Source organism: Ischnura elegans, chromosome 7 (genome assembly GCF_921293095.1).
Source record: "Ischnura elegans chromosome 7, ioIscEleg1.1, whole genome shotgun sequence".
NCBI lineage: Eukaryota > Metazoa > Arthropoda > Insecta > Odonata > Coenagrionidae > Ischnura > Ischnura elegans.
Window position 1 is genome coordinate 53,717,475 of NC_060252.1, and position 17,431 is coordinate 53,734,905.

Below are 17,431 nucleotides of genomic sequence, written 5' to 3' on the forward strand. Positions count from 1 at the left end.
AAAATCAATAATAACCTGGTAAAGGACATCTTCAAACACAAAGTACTGATCATCGTTTGATGCAGTCAGCTGCACATCCTGAAATAAGAAATATTTTAAGAAATTGACACAGAAACAGTTTTTATTGAAAGAAGTTCAATATACGCATAAGTTCTGAGAAATACCTATATAGTACATACATATGTATTTTTTATTAAGATCAATTCATTTTTAATCCAATACTAGGTGATTATGAATGCCAACATATGCATTGACACAATTACATCCACTCAAATGTCAGATAAACGTAAAGAGTCAATATTAATCATTCAATTAACATTTATAGAGGGTTAAATGTTCCCAAAATTAGCTCATCAACCCTTGGGCTGCAGGAGTTCACGATTTTAGCTGCCAGCCAGTGCAGAAGAGACCCCCTGTGCTGGAGACACCCCCTGCCATGAAGGCTTGTCTGTTAGAGTTAAGCCCCTTAACAATCTTTATGGTGAGGGAAAGTGCAAGATATCCCGGTAGCAATAAAAATTTTGGGTAAGTGCCGCAGTCAGCGTGCAAAACATACAAAAATGTTCCTGCACTCTAAGCATTAAGTAAAACATTGTCTCTTGAGCAACAGCAGTAGTTACATTTGAAATGATTATTAATTTTTGTGGAATTACCTAGTCATTTTAATTTCCCTTACATCAGACCATTGCATTATCTATAGATCATACACACCAAAATCATGAATGAATACAGTTTTTTTGTTCCCACTTGATACTCTCTCCAAAAAATTACGCTTATGGCATTGTTTGGAAATTGGTAAGACCAATTTTTTTGGCAATGAATCAAATAAAATTTTCTAAACCAAAAAAATCATTTTGATTCAAGACTCTTATGCTTATAATAATAATAAATTACTTCAGCCATCTAGAGAACATATTAAAACAAAGCCCTTCCCTCCCCACCCTCCAGCTAACCCATCCAGAGACAATCGGGCAACAAAAACTTTTCAAATATGTATATATGTACCTACTTGGGACCATTGACAAAGATTGGAATCTAAAAAAATAGGCATTGATATAGGGTTTCCTATACTGAAAAAATCATCAATCAGGTAAGATACTTTGGAAAATCAAAGAATAAAAACCATTCAGTAAATCAAAATGTACACAATGTGAAAATATTCCAAGCTTTAGGATAACCTGTAAAATTATGATTTGCCATACTTTGGTACATGAGATATTTGAATAAACATAATTATCATCAAAATGAACTTAAATTCCCACAGCTTGCAAAATAATAAAAAGAATTACTACAGACCTTAAAAATTAATTTGTCCAGCATCATGTCATACTGCAAAACCATTTGTTTAAGCTCCCCAAAATACTCGACATGCTGAAAATAAAGAGAAATTAATTAATAATAACTAACTCTGACTGCATTAGCCAAAATAAAATCAAATCACCAAAGCAGGCTTAGCAAACTAGATACATTGCACACAAATCACCTACACATAATTGTAGTTCTAACAATCTACAATTAATAATTCTTATAAATCATGTTGATACATAATAGTTTGGAAATTAAATGGAAATATATACTTGCAAAATTTAAATTAACCTCTACATAAATTCACTACCGTGTTAAAGCCTTAAGTGAATTTTCTGAACAAGCCACTGAAAAAGTAAAATTTACGAGAAAGCAGTTAGAAGCCACTCTTTAGGTTGCCTTAGAGTAAGTTTTGAATCAGTCAAGTCCAAATAAATCCTGCTTCACCTTCATGCTTTATTTCGAAGATGTTTTACAGTTGCAATACTGCAATCAGTTTGATGAATAGCAGCATATTATCCCAATTCCCTTATTTATAAATTTCATGCCCATTCATTATCTATGTACTAGGCAAATACGAAGCCCAATAAAGAAAAAATGATAAAATTAACTCAATAAGAACTACACATAATGAAAATACATATTGAAATAAAAATAATTGTCAAATGAATTTCAAGGGAAAAATGCTATTGAATACTTGAGATTTTGAGGAATGATAGTAATTTTTCATAAGGACAAGTTCTCATACCTGCTCTTTTACTTCTGTGCCAAGGACCTGGGCCCACATTCTTCCCCTTAAGCATTGAGGACATCCTCGTTTAAGGAATTCTTGAGCCACAGGAGCGTGATTAGATGTTAACACTGAAGAAAAATATTAAATAATCTCACCACCTCACAATCATCAATTTCCAATAAAAGATAATAATGAATTAAATAAGGGAGAGGTAAATGTGAGGGAGTCATAATGGCATGGATTACACAGCATAAATGGGTTCTCTCTTTCCTCATCTCATTCTGGTCAATGATATCCTTTCATGGCATACAACTCTAATTTATGTCAGTTCAGGTACAATATAAAATAACTCAAACTTTCTCCTCATTAAAAAATAAATACATATATTTCTAGCTCTCACAGGTAGCTGAGGTGACTAAAGGCATGAGATGACTACATAAGAGGATATGGTATTCAACCTATTGTAAGTTTTTTTACACAAACTATGTATTTGAAAGTATAAATCCTGATTATCTGCGGAGAATGTCTAATAAAAACATTAGATCCTGATTCATTTCACCAAATCAAATCCAGATTCCTATTTCCCCAAGTTACTACGACCTTCCATACCTCATTCCAAATTACATCTATACAATTTTGGAACTCGTTCCTAGAACCCGTAGGAAAGAGCCAATACCAGAAATGCAAATGTATCAATATTTTCATTAAATACCTGACATGAGAAAGGAATAATGAGCCAGGCAGAATAAACAGTAACCTTTTGTTAGACTTAAATAGCTATAATTACGTATATGCTAATTACATTAGCAACAGAAAGTCTTTTTGTGACTTTTCCCACTGCAATACCAACTGGGACAATTTTACAAACACATTTTTTTCAAATCAGTAATTACCTTTAGCTAAAAATTTGAACCCAAAGTTATTGATGCCTCGCTAAAATCGTAGTCGTCGTAGCTGGGCGTGGTCCCAGAGCACATGGCGAAATCGGATCAACCTCGACATTTGGGAGAATTAAACATAGCTCTGGCATGCAGTCTTGGCGAGCTCTGAGCACAGCTCCTAATCAACCATTGACAGCCCAGTGCTCAGACTGAGACTTCTCCCAGCACAAAGTCATGTCCCCTTCAATGTTAAGGATCTTCTATAGGCTCTGCACCCGCAAGCTCAGAGATCATTCAGTTGAGTTGTGCATACAGATTTAATCAGCACAGTTACGTATTATATCTGTGATGCTTAGTTGTTTATTGGCTGACTAAATAAATTTCGTGCACCTCTTTCTGAAGTTATTCTTTCTGCCGTCACCGCTAAAATGAGTGACACCGATGACTTTCTACATTAATATTAATGCACTGCTCTGTAGAGATACCTATGCCTCGCAATACTGAGTACATAGCGTTGCAGAGATATTTAGACCTCGCTCTATCTGTATTTTTACTGTTAGACATAGGCCTTTTGACGGTAAACTGGTAACCCATAGTTATAGTACGATTATCGCTATATGTCAAATTTGCTAAAATGTGCTTCCACTGTAGTTTACGTTCGCTCAACGTTTCATCGCCCTGAAAAGATATACATATGTTGCAATAACAAGCATCTTTCACGGAGGGAACGTTTTGGCATCACTATTTCCGATTTAATTCGCACATAAAGCTAAGGCCATTTGGCATTACAAATACTATCACTCATTATAATGTGGTTATCGCAATATGCCGTCCTCAGTATACAGGGCTTCCACTGCATTTCACACAGAACACAATACTAACCGATGGAATTAAAAAATTACAACAATTCCTGGGTATTATACTATGAAAATTTGAATCATTAAAAAAATTGAAAGGAATACATTGAGAAAGAAGACAGGCACATTGCAATTACTAAAGGTTGGGATGACAATTCCATCCTTTAGTAATTCCCAACAGCTACACTGGCAGCAGTGCTAGCAGCTTTGAGGTATGTAAAAAAATGAAGGTTGATTTAAAAACAACAGTCATATCAAAGGAACCTTTAACAGTTTAGAATGAAATAATTAGGATAGACTCAACACCCAGTATATTTTTACAAACTTAGTATGTGTTAGAAGATTTAAAAATTATGAACCATTTTATCCATGACGATTTTTGTTTACCTTCAGAGTGATATTAAACACCTAATTGATAAACCATTCAAAAATTAGCAAATAGAGATAACTACATCAACAAGAAAATTTTAGGATAATTCAGGAAGTTGGGTACATTACAGGGAGCGTTATTGATTTTTCTGATCTAAACTCACCTACTTCTCCTAATGCAATTCTTTCATCCAGTAATGTCTGATGTAGGCTGCTTGATGCAGGCATATCTGGGTTGACTCCTAGTAATGGTTCACCACGGGCTATATCTTGGTACAATGACTTCTGCAATATAAAGTAATATTATTGAAGGTTTCAAATCGTGAGGTGAGAGGTTAAATTTTTTAATGTGTAGCATTTGCCAAAAATCCCACCAACGAGTCAGAAAATCGGCTAAGTGGCTATATTTTAGACCTTGGACCATCAGAAAAATTGATCAGAAAAGAAAAGAGGCCCTCGAGATTAGGTACTGAAGGAGGTCGCTGAAGATAAAATGGTCGGTGAAGGAGAAGAATGAAGTACGAAGAAGAATAGGATAAGACAGGAAACTATGGATCACTGTATGCTGAAGAAGAACACAGTTATGTATTGTGATAGGTATCTAAAGTTTTGAGAAAATAGGATAGGCATGCCTTCCACACTTACACAGGAGGTTGGAGATGAAACATGTAATTCTCTAGAGACTCTTTGGAACTATAACCATTAACCCTTTCCTACCGTCGCCTACAATTTGAAAACGTTTTCTGTACTACAAGTAGCATTAGAATATTTTATACTTCTCTGTACGGAGCTCTTTTTTGGGGTGGAGTTGCCCTGGTATTTTCATCCCTCAGAATTGGGACCCATCTCAATGGGGCACACGTCCTTTACCCTAGTCACTGGACTATACCCTCTAACCATATCAAAGCACGAACCCACAGTCAACTTATTGCGTTACCAATGTTTTTTTCAACCAAACATCGCATTTGATTTCCAATAATTTACCCTTCTAAAAGAATTACAGTGGAACCTCGTTAAAGCGAGTACGGGCTATAGCGACACCCCCGCTATTACGAGAGATAGCCGATGCACCGTCAATTGACCCTATAATAAGCGTGTTAAAAAATTCGTTTTTACGAGACCCTTTCGGTGTTGGCTCTCGCCATAGCGAAGGTTTCACCGCCGGAAGACTTCTATCAAGACTCCTTAACCTCTGTAATTGCTAGCGATCTGTTAGAAATGAAGTTAATGGAGTGCTCAGTCTCAAATTTATGTGGTAAACTGTCGTTCGATAAATATAATGATTGACGAACCAATACTTTGCATGATTTTTATTCAGTGCGGCGCTTATAAATTGTTTGAATAGTTAGTCGTTATTTGAGTAAGGAAATTTAGTGATGCAAAAAAACATCGCCTTTCGTCTGGATTTATGCTTACGTTTATCGGATAGATGTTTATATGTCGCCCTGTTCCTGTGTATCTGTTCAAAACAGGTGTATAGGCTGTTATTTGCTCCACCTCCGGTAAAGCGACAATTCGCTATAGCGAGTGTTTACTAGTGCACCGTGGGGTGTCGTTATATCGAGGTTGCACTGTACTAACATTTTTTTAAGCATTGTGGAATTTTAAATGGATTTCCAGCGTTAATAACAACAAAGTTAGTAAATAAAAGGTACAAGGCTATCAGTCCGGAAGTCCACTATTTTTAACGCTTTCATTTCATTTAAAAATTGCTTACACACGGAACAAAATGAAGAATTGATTTCAAAGTATTAAAAAAATTATAGTATGCAACAAGATATATCATTGAAAAAAACTATTGACAATATAACCACTTTCCAACGGATTCCTGTGGTGAGGATGATCATAAATGAGTGGGAGGGTCGGGCTCTTTTGCATGGGGAGTGGCCCTAAGGGCTCACTAAGCTGGGTTCTATGCCAGGCCTGAATGCAGAGCTGACGTCCGCTCATTTGCGTTGAAAAATCCAAGACAGCTATACCCGACGTCAGGTGTTATGGGTTTGAAAATTCCCATCGGCTCCACCCAATGTACGGCACAAAAGGGTTAATGCTAACAATGATTTAGTAAATTTGCCCCAACTCTTACAGGATGGTAATCATTTCCATTTAGCGTACTATCAACTGATTAAAAGTGACAACAACTGGACGCTAAAATTGTTCAACATAAAGACTAGAGGATATAAAATATCAGCAGTGATGAAATTGGAGTAAAGGCCTCTACAGTGGTTGCTGAGAATTCTTCTAGATTTGGATTTGGTGCTGCTGCATACCACAGTGCTCATGGCTGACAAATGCTGGGGAAAATATTTGACAGCCTTGAACAATAAAAAACCCAATAGCACAGGAAAATCAAGAAGACTGGTTAGAAGAGATACTTCAGCATAAGTGGCTACATACTAAACTTAACTATGAGATCTATTACTAATCATTAACTATGTAATAAATAGAAAAATAACCGATCAGAGGCATTTTAGACTGAAAGTAGAGTGATTAGTAAATTTTGAACTCACCAATTCTGAGAGATTTTTAACTTTAAATGGCAATTGACTAAAATCCCAGCTTCCTTCACCACTGCAATTCAAGAAATGATATATATTTTTTTTATTTTACAAATCAACTGCACACAATTCAGTGATAATTTAGCAAATTTTGCTTCAAAAGAATCATAGCTTTACTTACTCAATACTTCTATAGTTAGGGCTTCTCAAGCATAGGAGAACTTCAAGAAAATCCTTGGGTGCATACACTGGACGATATTGGTTCAAGTCTTTTTGGCAGGAATTCAGGAAAAGCATGTGATATGAAACAAGAAAAAGTAAGCACAAGTAACTCATGAATGTCTGAAAAAAATTGCCTGCACATGATCATTCAGTGAAAGTTAGAACAAGTTCTATTTTGTTCTCATGATCCCATGAATGATGACATGATCATTCACCATGAATAGTGGCCTTAATGAAAGAAAATTTTAAAATTACGGTCATACATAATTTTACACTGTTCTGGATCTTAATACGAGTGATCTTACGCTTGCCACTGTGTCAGTGAATGTTTCCGGCTCAAACTTAACACCCGTTCCCAAGCTACCCTAAGTATTTTAGTTTTAAGGGTAAGAAATAAAAGGTCAGCTGACACTTTGATTTCTGACTCATCACTCATTCTCAAGGTAGCCTAACTAGTTTCATTACTTGAAAAGCTACCTTGAAGGAGAGACCAGTCAGAAATCATAATGTCAGCTGATTTTTCTAACCTAGATGACCTGAAAACTCAATGTCAGCCATCAGTAACCAGATAATACCAATAGGGTGGTTTCCTTCATCAAAGAAAACAAAAGCCATAGATTGCGATTCATTAACCACCATTAGTGTATTCATAATATAAAAATTATTTGATTTAAGAAATACCGGTTTAGACGAATGGCAATGGTCAATTTTATCCTCATTTGAAAAGGGCCAGATTGGCGCCCATGCGATGCCACTCCACGTGACGTCACAGCGACCTAGTTTCTATACGAGTAGTCAGGAGTTTTACATCGTCTGAGACCAATTCATGCATGAGGCACAGAACTCAGGGAAACATGTCTTAGTAATCACTTATTAAAACTGGCTAAGGTCGGAAAGTTTTCTTCATTTGATAAGGTGTAAATGATCCTTATTTAAGACGAGCGCTACCAGCTAGCAGAGTAATCTGCTACCTGCTAGCATCCTGCGTCGTATCAGCGCTCAAAGCCTCGCCCCAAAGTCACCTCACTTGCAGGAGCAGGAACCAGAACGAAATCACATGGAGATTTCCCGGCATTCATACATAGCCATTGCGTTTTCGGGCGCTTGAGAATTTTCACTTTTCATTTAATCGCGAAAAATAGATATCGTCATTTAAAAATATAAAAGTGTGAAATACGTACACCAGAAGTAATAATCTTTCAATTAAGCAATAAAAAAAATAATAGGAAACCACCCTATTCGCATACCAATTTTTACAGAGCACTTATCAGGGGAGTTTCATTAAGAGATAAGAATATTTTGGGGGGAAGAATGATTGTAGGCTATCGCCCATATTTTGGGGGGGTTAACTTCAATTTATCAACCAAACATTTTTTGAACTCCATGACCCCTCCACTCACTAGAGTCTTGCCACTATAAGACATTTCTTGTGATAAGTGGACTGGAGGTGAACTAACAGTTTCACTCATCAATTTTTACAAACCTACTATGCTATGATAAAAATAACTAGGTATCTATTTTTTACATGGGGGGCATGAAAGAGAGTAGAATCAGCACAAAATGCTAATTTTAGTAGCAACTGTAGACTACTCAGCTAAGAATTTAATACCACCCTTGATTTTGCTATATTTACTTAAACCAAGAGATCTATCCAGGCATCCTCTTCCACTGTGAATTCTAGTTGGCATCAATTGAAAAGGTAATGCTTCTATCAATATATATATATATATATATACAGTACCGCTTGGATTACCCATCCTATTGAGGGTATAGTCTGAGGTTTCAGGCGAGATGGAGTGGAAACGTGACATAATGAAAATGAAAAAGCAGGAGCAATTTCCACAATTTTATATTTATTAATACTACCGGTTTCGCTTTTCAGCATCATCAGGTACCTGATGATGCTGAAAAGCGAAACCGGTAGTATTAATAAATGTAAAATTGTGGAAATCGCTCCTGCTTTTTCATTTTCACTAATGAGGGTAAATAAAAAACTGTAGCAGACAGATAATCCTTCATGATAGCTCCTTTTATTGAGATAGAGGACCATTGACTAGGCTCTGGCGTTCAGAATTCTTTCCAGTTGCTGATAGAGTAACAGGTATCTCGGTTTTAATTTTTCCTCTCTAACCTAACTCTCTCTTCTTTTATTAACTCAGGGTTCCCACTCTAACTAAATTATAAAATTCACGGTTTTTTCCAGGTTTTCACGGTCTAAATATCCTCAAATTCACGGATTGTTGATTAGCCATTTTAGGCAGAAATATTGATGATCTAACAATCACCGCCTGTACGTTATCTAAAAATTTATCAACCACGACAGGTGCCGTGAATTCAATGAAAGTGCTATTTCTTATGACGTCACCTATCGATATCAAAATTTAGGTGTAGCTTAAGGTTATGAGTGGCAAAATGGAGGGAGCAGTGAGGTAGGGAAGTAAAGAAGTGTCTGATTTTTTGCCAGGGTTAATGAACACTTTTTTTGCCGGTCTTCCAATCACAGGCTCAAGATCAATGTGTCGTCATGGCACAAGGCACCAACAATTGCACTTCGAATATACGCGAGGAGATAAATGTGTAGATAGTGTCTGTACGTGGCTTGACCTTGAAACATGATTGAAATATCATTTTTCTTTTGATCCATCAATTGTGGTCCTTTTTCTATAAGTTTGAGAGATTCTTAAGGTTTTATGAATAAATTCACTGCTTGTTCACGGTTTTAAGGTTTTCATGGTTGAGTGGGAACCCTGTTACTGATCCCGAAACTGATTGGATAGCCAAAAAACACCAGCAAGATCCCAATTGATTATAACGTCTCCACTCAGCCTATGCTACATAACTGCTAATTTTTACCATCGACCAAGCAGGAAATGCCTGAGATGTTTTTTCAGTCAAGCAGCTTTATGTCGCTCAGTTTTCCTCACTTAGACATCTCCACACTGAGTCCATACCACCTCTTTATTATATTGAGAAGGGAAAAGGCAGGAAAGGGTGAATAGAGAAAAGAATGAGAGAGACAGTATAGACATGTTTGGAATAACTGGCAATGGAAACAATTTAAGAATGATCCAAGAAATGCCTCATCATATGATACAGATAATATGCACACCATCATAGACACACATATAGCTGAAGCAATATGAGACTATAAATGACAGACATTAATAAACATACCTACGTCATAGATGCTGAGTTCAGTCCACTTGTCTTCCAATTCATCTTTATCCGAAGCCACTCTGAATCTAGATAGTGGCTGAGAAACTTCATTGCACATGGAGTTCAGAGATTTGTGTATCCTCTTTTCCCACTGCATCTAAGATTTAGTAGTCCAAAATCAAAACGCAATACAAAAATCGTTAACGCGACAAGGAAATAAAAATAACAGATGAAAAATGACAACAATCTCAAATCAAGTACGTAGAATAGTTAACTTCTTTAGAATCTGTATTGTGGTACTGAAATATGAGACACTATAAACACAGAAAATTATTTCTTTACAATATAACTTATAAATATGAACAATAAATAGGTGCTTTATTCTTAAAAACTATGTGTGCTGTGATGTACACTAAGGCACTGAGAGCTGATTACCCAAGCACCTCTTGAACATTCTGCCATATGCACAGACCATAACTCATCTTAATTACAACATAAAACATCTTAGGCATTTTAAAATTACACCAAAAAGTGGTGAACCTCATTCCGTTTACACAGAATGTCGCCCACAGGGAATAAAAATTTTCTAAGTTTAGTGAGGTTTAAGAATTTTCAAGCTGGTTGAAATTCACCCCCACGCTAATTGATTGCTCACCTTGCTGCATGGAATACACATTCAAATGCCATTGTGTCAGCTCTAAACCTATTTTTTTGAAGCCATGAAGAGCAATACCAATCCATTTTGAAGCTTAAGTTTTTAGTACATGTGAATTTTGTTCTAATAAAACTCCAACAGTATCACTTAACAGTGGTCTCACTGCAATAAGGGTTGATAAAGACAGGAAAATACAATCCCAGGGAAGGAGTGGAAGACTTCACATCTCAATGAGGTGAGTTTAACTCTTTCGCGCCGGACCTTCGTTGAGGGAAATTCTTCCTCAATGCGAGTCTCTTAAAGTTTTCTTTACTCCCCTGTACGAAGCTTTTTCGCGTCGACTGAAGGCAGTGGTTCCCTCCCTTACCATTTTTGGACCCAACTCAGTGGGGCGCCGATCCCTTTCCTTGGCCTCTGTCCCAGACCCTAGAAGGATTAAAAGCCCCTTCCTAGGACGAGTCCGCGGTCAACTGGCTAAAATATTAATGCAAATATTTGTTGTTCGCATCGATTTTTTACATTCAAAATGAATTTTGTGTTTTTTTCTGAGCGTGCAAATATTTTAAACGAAGTTCTAATGTTGATATAGACGGATTTAGTATATTTACTAGTTGTTCTATAACTCCGTTGATATTAACGTTAGAATTTTGTTTGAAATTTCCATGTGGTCAGCAAAAAAAGATGAATTCATTTATGGCATTGGATATCAAAAGTAAGCAACAAATATTTTTTTGGAAAACACACTACAAATAACAGTAGTTGACCGCGTGGAGAGGATAGGAAAGGGTCGACCTCAGCGGCCGAAGGAGGGACTGGGCTCGCGCTAAGGCGGATCACGAGGGGCGACTGTGTCTGTGGGTCTATTGTGTCCGCCACGGTCACTTTTTTTGGCCTGTGCCACACAGGCGAAAAAAAGTGACCGTGGGTTAGGAAAATTCATGCCGTACAAGTGTGGCATTCGTTGTTTATGGAAGAAAATCCTTGCCGGACAGGTGTGGCATTCGGCCCGAAAGGGTTAAAAGCAAGGAATGATCATACCTACACAATCCATCTAAATGCTAGAACTTTATGCCGAGAAGTAAAAGATAGCACATGCTACTTGAAAAATAACCTTTTCTTAGGCCACAATTAAAGAGGGTTAACATTTAAAAATATCATTACTTTCATCAAAATCTTCTACTTTTCTTCAGAAATAAATTGTCTAGAACTCAACTCAGCAAAATTTATCTGCACAACCATTCCCCTCCCAAGACCCCCCTCTAGAAAATTGATGTTCATCAGAACCCAATGTAATGCCTGTATTGTTGATTCATTATCTTCTTGGAAAGGCTCTTAGATCAATAAAGATAAAATGAATCAGCCCCTTAAGTCATGGGAAAGAGCTAAGAAGGGTAAGAGAAAATGGAAGTCTTCTAAAAACCCCAAGGAGAAGACAGGACAACATGGCTGACCACATCATGAGGCCTAATGAATAGGGTAGTTTCCTTTGTCAAAGAAAACGAAAGGCATTGATTGTGATTTGTTACCCACCATTAGTGTATTCATAATACACAAATTATTAGGTTTTAGAAATTCCAGTTTAGACAAATGGCAATGGTCAATTTTAACCGCATTTGAAAAAGGCCAGATTGACACTCATGCGATGCCACTCCACGTGACGTCACAGGGACCTAGTTTCTATACGAGTAGATAGGATTTCTTTATTGAAGCTTTCGCGGCTCATGATGATTAAAAATAAGTCACATACGGGTGTATGCCGCATGTCGTGATGGAGATAGCCCCGACGTTTCGCGACCGACTGTTGGTCACTTTTTCAAGGGAATAGTGTTAGGATTGAGTTTTTGCTGCCTTTTTATATTTCAGGTGGGAGGGGTGGGCGGAGGGTGTGGGGAGTTAGGACTGGAGGGGGAAGATAACGAAATGTTGCGGATGACTGGGTTCCAAATATTGCTGATTCTTAATCCGGTATCTCTATTGTAGTTGTTCTTGTTTTTCTTTATTTCTATGGCCTCGCGGATGAGTCTGGTTTTAAAATGTTTTATCCTCGCGATGACTCTTGATTTTTTGAAGTCGATCGCATGTTCGGTGGCTTCGTGCTCCGCTATGGCTGACTTTGAAGGGTAACCCAGTCGAATGGCCCGCTTTTGTTCTTCTATCCGAGTTTTGACTGTTCATCCGGTTTCCCCGATGTATTTCTTCTCACACGATCGGCAGGGGATTTCGTATACTCCTTCAATTTGAAGTGGCGTCCTATCCTTGGCATTTCCGAGGAGGTGTCGTACTTGGGCATGTGGTTTAAAAATGGCTTTAATGTCAAATGAGTAGATAGGAGTTTTACATTGATTGCGATTACCAATGCATGCATGAGGCACAGAGCTCCGGGTAAAATCTCTTTAGTAATCACCTATTAAAACTGCTTATGGTTGGATCCTTCTTTTAATAAGGTATAATCCTTAGGGTACTCTGCTACCTTCTAGCAGCCTGCATCGCAGCGGAGCACATATCCTCGCCCCAAGGTCACCTCACACGGGACGGCGGGAATCATTATAACGTTCATACTTAGTCGTCATGTTTTCGCGCGCTTGAAAATTTTCACTTTTCATTTAATCGCGAAAAATAGATATTGTCATTTAAAAATCTAAAAGCCTGAAATGCGTAGAGTAATCATCAGGAGTAATCATAGGAAACCACTCTATTCTCTCCCATCAGTGGGTCCTACTCCACCATTGTGTTAAATGAGTTGTGCCCTGGGCAGCGAGACCCACCAATGGGCCACACTTATCTTCCAGTCACATCAAATAGGCTTATGGCCCCTGCGCACTGGCAACTTTTTCAAAGCAACTATTTAGTTGCTTTATGGAAGTTCAAATGAAACACACAGCATTGACTGCGGCCCCGCACACGGGCGACTTTTTAGTTGCTACAACTGCCGTGTGTTTCATACGGACTTCCTCAAAGCAACTAAATAGTTGCTCTGTAAAAGTTGCCAGTGGTGCAGGGGCCCTTACATGTACAGTAGAGACACACCAAGTTTTACATTTCTCACTTCTCATTTTGCCAATTGGTAACGGCCGACACTTGAAGAAAAATAGAACATTTGTCATAGAGCTGGAAGAAAGTCGGTGGTTACCCACAGACACTCCACATCACACGTGTTAAAATATCTCTCTCATTCCCTTCTCCCTGATTAATAGGGCCCTAAGCCAATTTCCTATGGTAAGCAACTAAGAAATGTACAAAATGGTGTAAAACCTTTACATGTTGCACAAATTTGAAAATATAGGTAATTGAAATAGGAGAATTAGATACTGTATTCAGATTTGAGTAACTAAAATACAGAGCTACAAATTTTATTGGGATGATAAAATAATGAAAGATTGAACAATGAGGAGGATCAAACACTATGAAATTATGTGTCCTTGCAGTAGACCACAACCAGTTGGAGACATTTCATGACTTTTAGCTTCACCATAACCTTTCATAATTTATTCTTGTCCCTTAATTAATGAGCTGAAAAGATAAAGATTTTGAAGTTACCTATCCTTTATTCAAAAATAATCAGACCAGATAAAAAATTGGTTGGCATTATTACATCAAATGTTGCATAATTTATTGATTAGAGGCAATTATCCATGGTAATTGAGGGGGGCGTAAAAAAAATTGCACATACACAATGGGAAGGGACACATAATGCATTCTTGATCATTGTATTAATAATTTTAGCCTTAGTTTCTATACCACACTTATGTGTGGTATTGCAATCACTAGTCTAGAAACTAATTAGTCTTTTCCACCCTCTGTAGCAGAATTTAGAGATTTTTACCGGGAAAGGGTAGGAAATGAACAAAAGGCAAGGTTAGGAAAGGAAGAGTAGAGGGATAGGCAGACTGCCAGAGAGACTAATAAAGAAATGATCCAACGAAACATTAATCAAATGATGAATAATTGGTGCTCAACTAACTTTATATAACAATATGACAGAAAATACAACACTTTTGGTTTAGGGCCAGCGACTCAAATGCCAAATACATTCCGTCATATTTACAGACTATTTACTGCTTGATAGAATATAATTTACCAAATAACAATATATTCATTTTCACTAAATATAAAAATGTGCTGAAAAGCAGTAAAATATCAACCTTAAAAAAATAAGTAAAATCATACTGTAAAAATGATTTTTAAAAGTTATGGCAATCAACTTGAAAGACACTTTGGAAATGGTATGTTCAAACATTGTAGATACCCCCATGAGGCTGAGGAAGAATCGCCAATTGTGTCCTCTTGGCAAATAAAAATATTATTATTATTGACTAATAGCAAAACTGATTTTTCAAGATATATTTCAATTTTCCCCTGACATTCCATGATTTCCAAGACGAAGTGAAATTCTCTAATAAGGAAGGTTTTCTAGAAAACCAGACACCCTGTAGTTGAATTACATGTAAATGGAGTGAAAAATAATTACTAGGTGGCTGTGAACTTGATCAATTTTGTCAGTTATCACGTGCTGTAGAGCAAAAGGAAAAAATTAGAAAATGGGATGGATATGTAGAATATAGCTTATGTTAGAACAGACTGGACTGGGCAAGTTGGGGAAGAGAAATTTTTTCATGGGAGAGAACACAGATCTTGGGAAGGTTAATATAAGAAATAATTTTATAGTCCACAATAGTACTAGGTACCTAAATGCTACATTGTCAGGATCATATCCCTCTTTCCATTCACTGGTAAATTGAAAGACATCAAAGAGTTAAAACCAAGAAGCTGAGAAATTTACCTGGGCTTTGCGGAGATACCCAATAGGCTCCTTGGAGGGGCATCCACTCATACTGAGATTATGATGAGATCTTACCCAGTGAAAAACTGTATTTCTTAGTTCTGTTTCAACTCCAGATGTTTTGATAGAATTTAACAGAGTTTGCTTAAAATCAGCTTTAGTTACCAGTGGAGATGATACAAGTTTCTGCCAAAATAAAAGACAAAATTCCTAAATGAAGGCCTTTCAATAAAATTGTAAAGAACAGTTAAGTCAATGTCTGGAAAGGCAACAAGTTAAAATACAGCTGAATCATAATTTCTTATTTTGGAGTAATATGATCCTCATGTCATAGTGTGTTTAAACCAGGAAGGGGGAGTTCCCCATCAATGCAAGTCATACAAGCAGTGAAATGAACACATACATTGCAAAACTCCTGAAATGTTAAACTAAAGTGTATTTTAATTTGGTAGTTCCAAATATCCCACTCAAGTTCCAGGATATTCAGAGCTACACCACACAAATAAGATGGTGAGACACAGGAGATGAATTTTGTTGCTACTTCTTTCTTTCCACTTACTTTTGAAATTCTATTTTCCCTTCTTAATTACTCCTCCACGACAATTTGATGGACTAATAAGGTGTGTAATACAATATAAATCATTAAGCCTTCTCCCCAGTAGAAAATCTATAATGCATCGTGAATCGAAAGGATACTGGGGTGAATTTGTGAAGAAAGATTCAATGGAAAATAAGCCCCAATTCTTAGTCTTCAATGAAAAGCACAAACACTACACTCGCCATTTTACTTCAGCAGTCGGTTTTTAAAATTCCCACAGTAACGCACTTCAATTATCTAATTAACATTTGTTATAATTACCAACGTAACACATGCAGAATGATATTTTATGAGCGAGTCAATCAAGTCAGATTCTCCCTCAGAGTAAGGATTCTCCAGCAGACAATGGCATATATGTACTTGATTTAATTCAAATATAATTAGGATGACTCAATGGAACACAAACATTGACTGCATCTAATAAAAATATGTAGACCTAACGTATAGCACAAAGAAGAAGCACAACCACAACCATATATGACCACAATTGATTTCATTAGTCATTGCACTCCCACACATCAACGTGACATGTATAATATAGGTAACCAAGTAACTTTAAGAATCATTGTTACGCCAGTGATCCACAAGTGTCATTATTGGAAATGTTAATTCAGTACCTGAACATCGTCGTACAGGTTTTTATAAACTGGCATCTTTTGTACTTCTTCCGTCAACTTTTGAGCTGTATGATGTATACTTTTATCTTTCATGTTATCCATTGCCACGTAAACAGGTTATTTTCTACCTATTTATCAGCAGGACATTGAACACATACGCTGTTATTTACCACTTTACTGGGGGTTTCCATGACAACCTCAAGAGATGGCTGCAATGGATTCAAAACAGAAATTAATGAAAATACCACAAGGAAAAACAACGAGAGTTAAATAATTAAAACTATCACTAGAATTCACAAACATCAGCCCAAATCAACTTCGCCCTTTATTTTCATATTATCCAAAATCAAAACAAGGGTGCAAAGAACTGCACAATTACAGCAATCCTGCGCAAGAATACGCACCACATTACATGGCAGTTAACAATCCGAAACCTCATTCACCTCCAACGTGGAATATTAGCTAACCTCCTAATATTAAAATTATACTAAAATTTCAAACTGAGTTCAACGGTTTTTTCATATTATACATTTGATAAGCTTCATCAACCATTCCGTAAAATAACTCGTAAACCGATAATAAAAATTCAGTCTAATATCACTCCTGATGACAAAATAATTTATAACGCGGCTCATCTCAACGGTTAAATCTCGATTACTTGAACTGGATCTAACTGAATCAAGTGTTTTGATTTCATTCCCGCTTCGCCATTTGCAATCTCAGCGTCCCCGACGGAAACGCCACCCACTACAAACAACAG

At 36.9% G+C, this 17,431-nt stretch overlaps 1 protein-coding gene across 6 annotated transcripts in view; it reads right to left on the reverse strand.

Annotated features, from left to right (window-relative positions):
• The window catches only part of LOC124162627 (TBC1 domain family member 19), a 28,493-nt gene extending 11,126 nt beyond the window's left edge, over positions 1-17,367 (reverse strand). For 2 of the 6 annotated variants that reach the window (XM_046539215.1, XM_046539216.1), the window contains exons 1-10: positions 17,076-17,367; positions 16,672-16,880; positions 15,457-15,642; positions 10,040-10,178; positions 6,825-6,912; positions 6,656-6,716; positions 4,310-4,430; positions 2,054-2,166; positions 1,297-1,371; positions 16-78 (exon numbers count right to left, since the gene is read on the reverse strand). In XM_046539215.1, coding sequence (XP_046395171.1) covers positions 16-78; positions 1,297-1,371; positions 2,054-2,166; positions 4,310-4,430; positions 6,656-6,716; positions 6,825-6,912; positions 10,040-10,178; positions 15,457-15,642; positions 16,672-16,773 — 948 coding nt within the window. In that variant the 5' untranslated portion in view covers positions 16,774-16,880; positions 17,076-17,367. The other 4 variants (XM_046539213.1, XM_046539214.1, XM_046539217.1 and 1 more) reach the window with 4 other exon arrangements.
• Between the last annotated feature and the right edge of the window lie 64 nt (positions 17,368-17,431).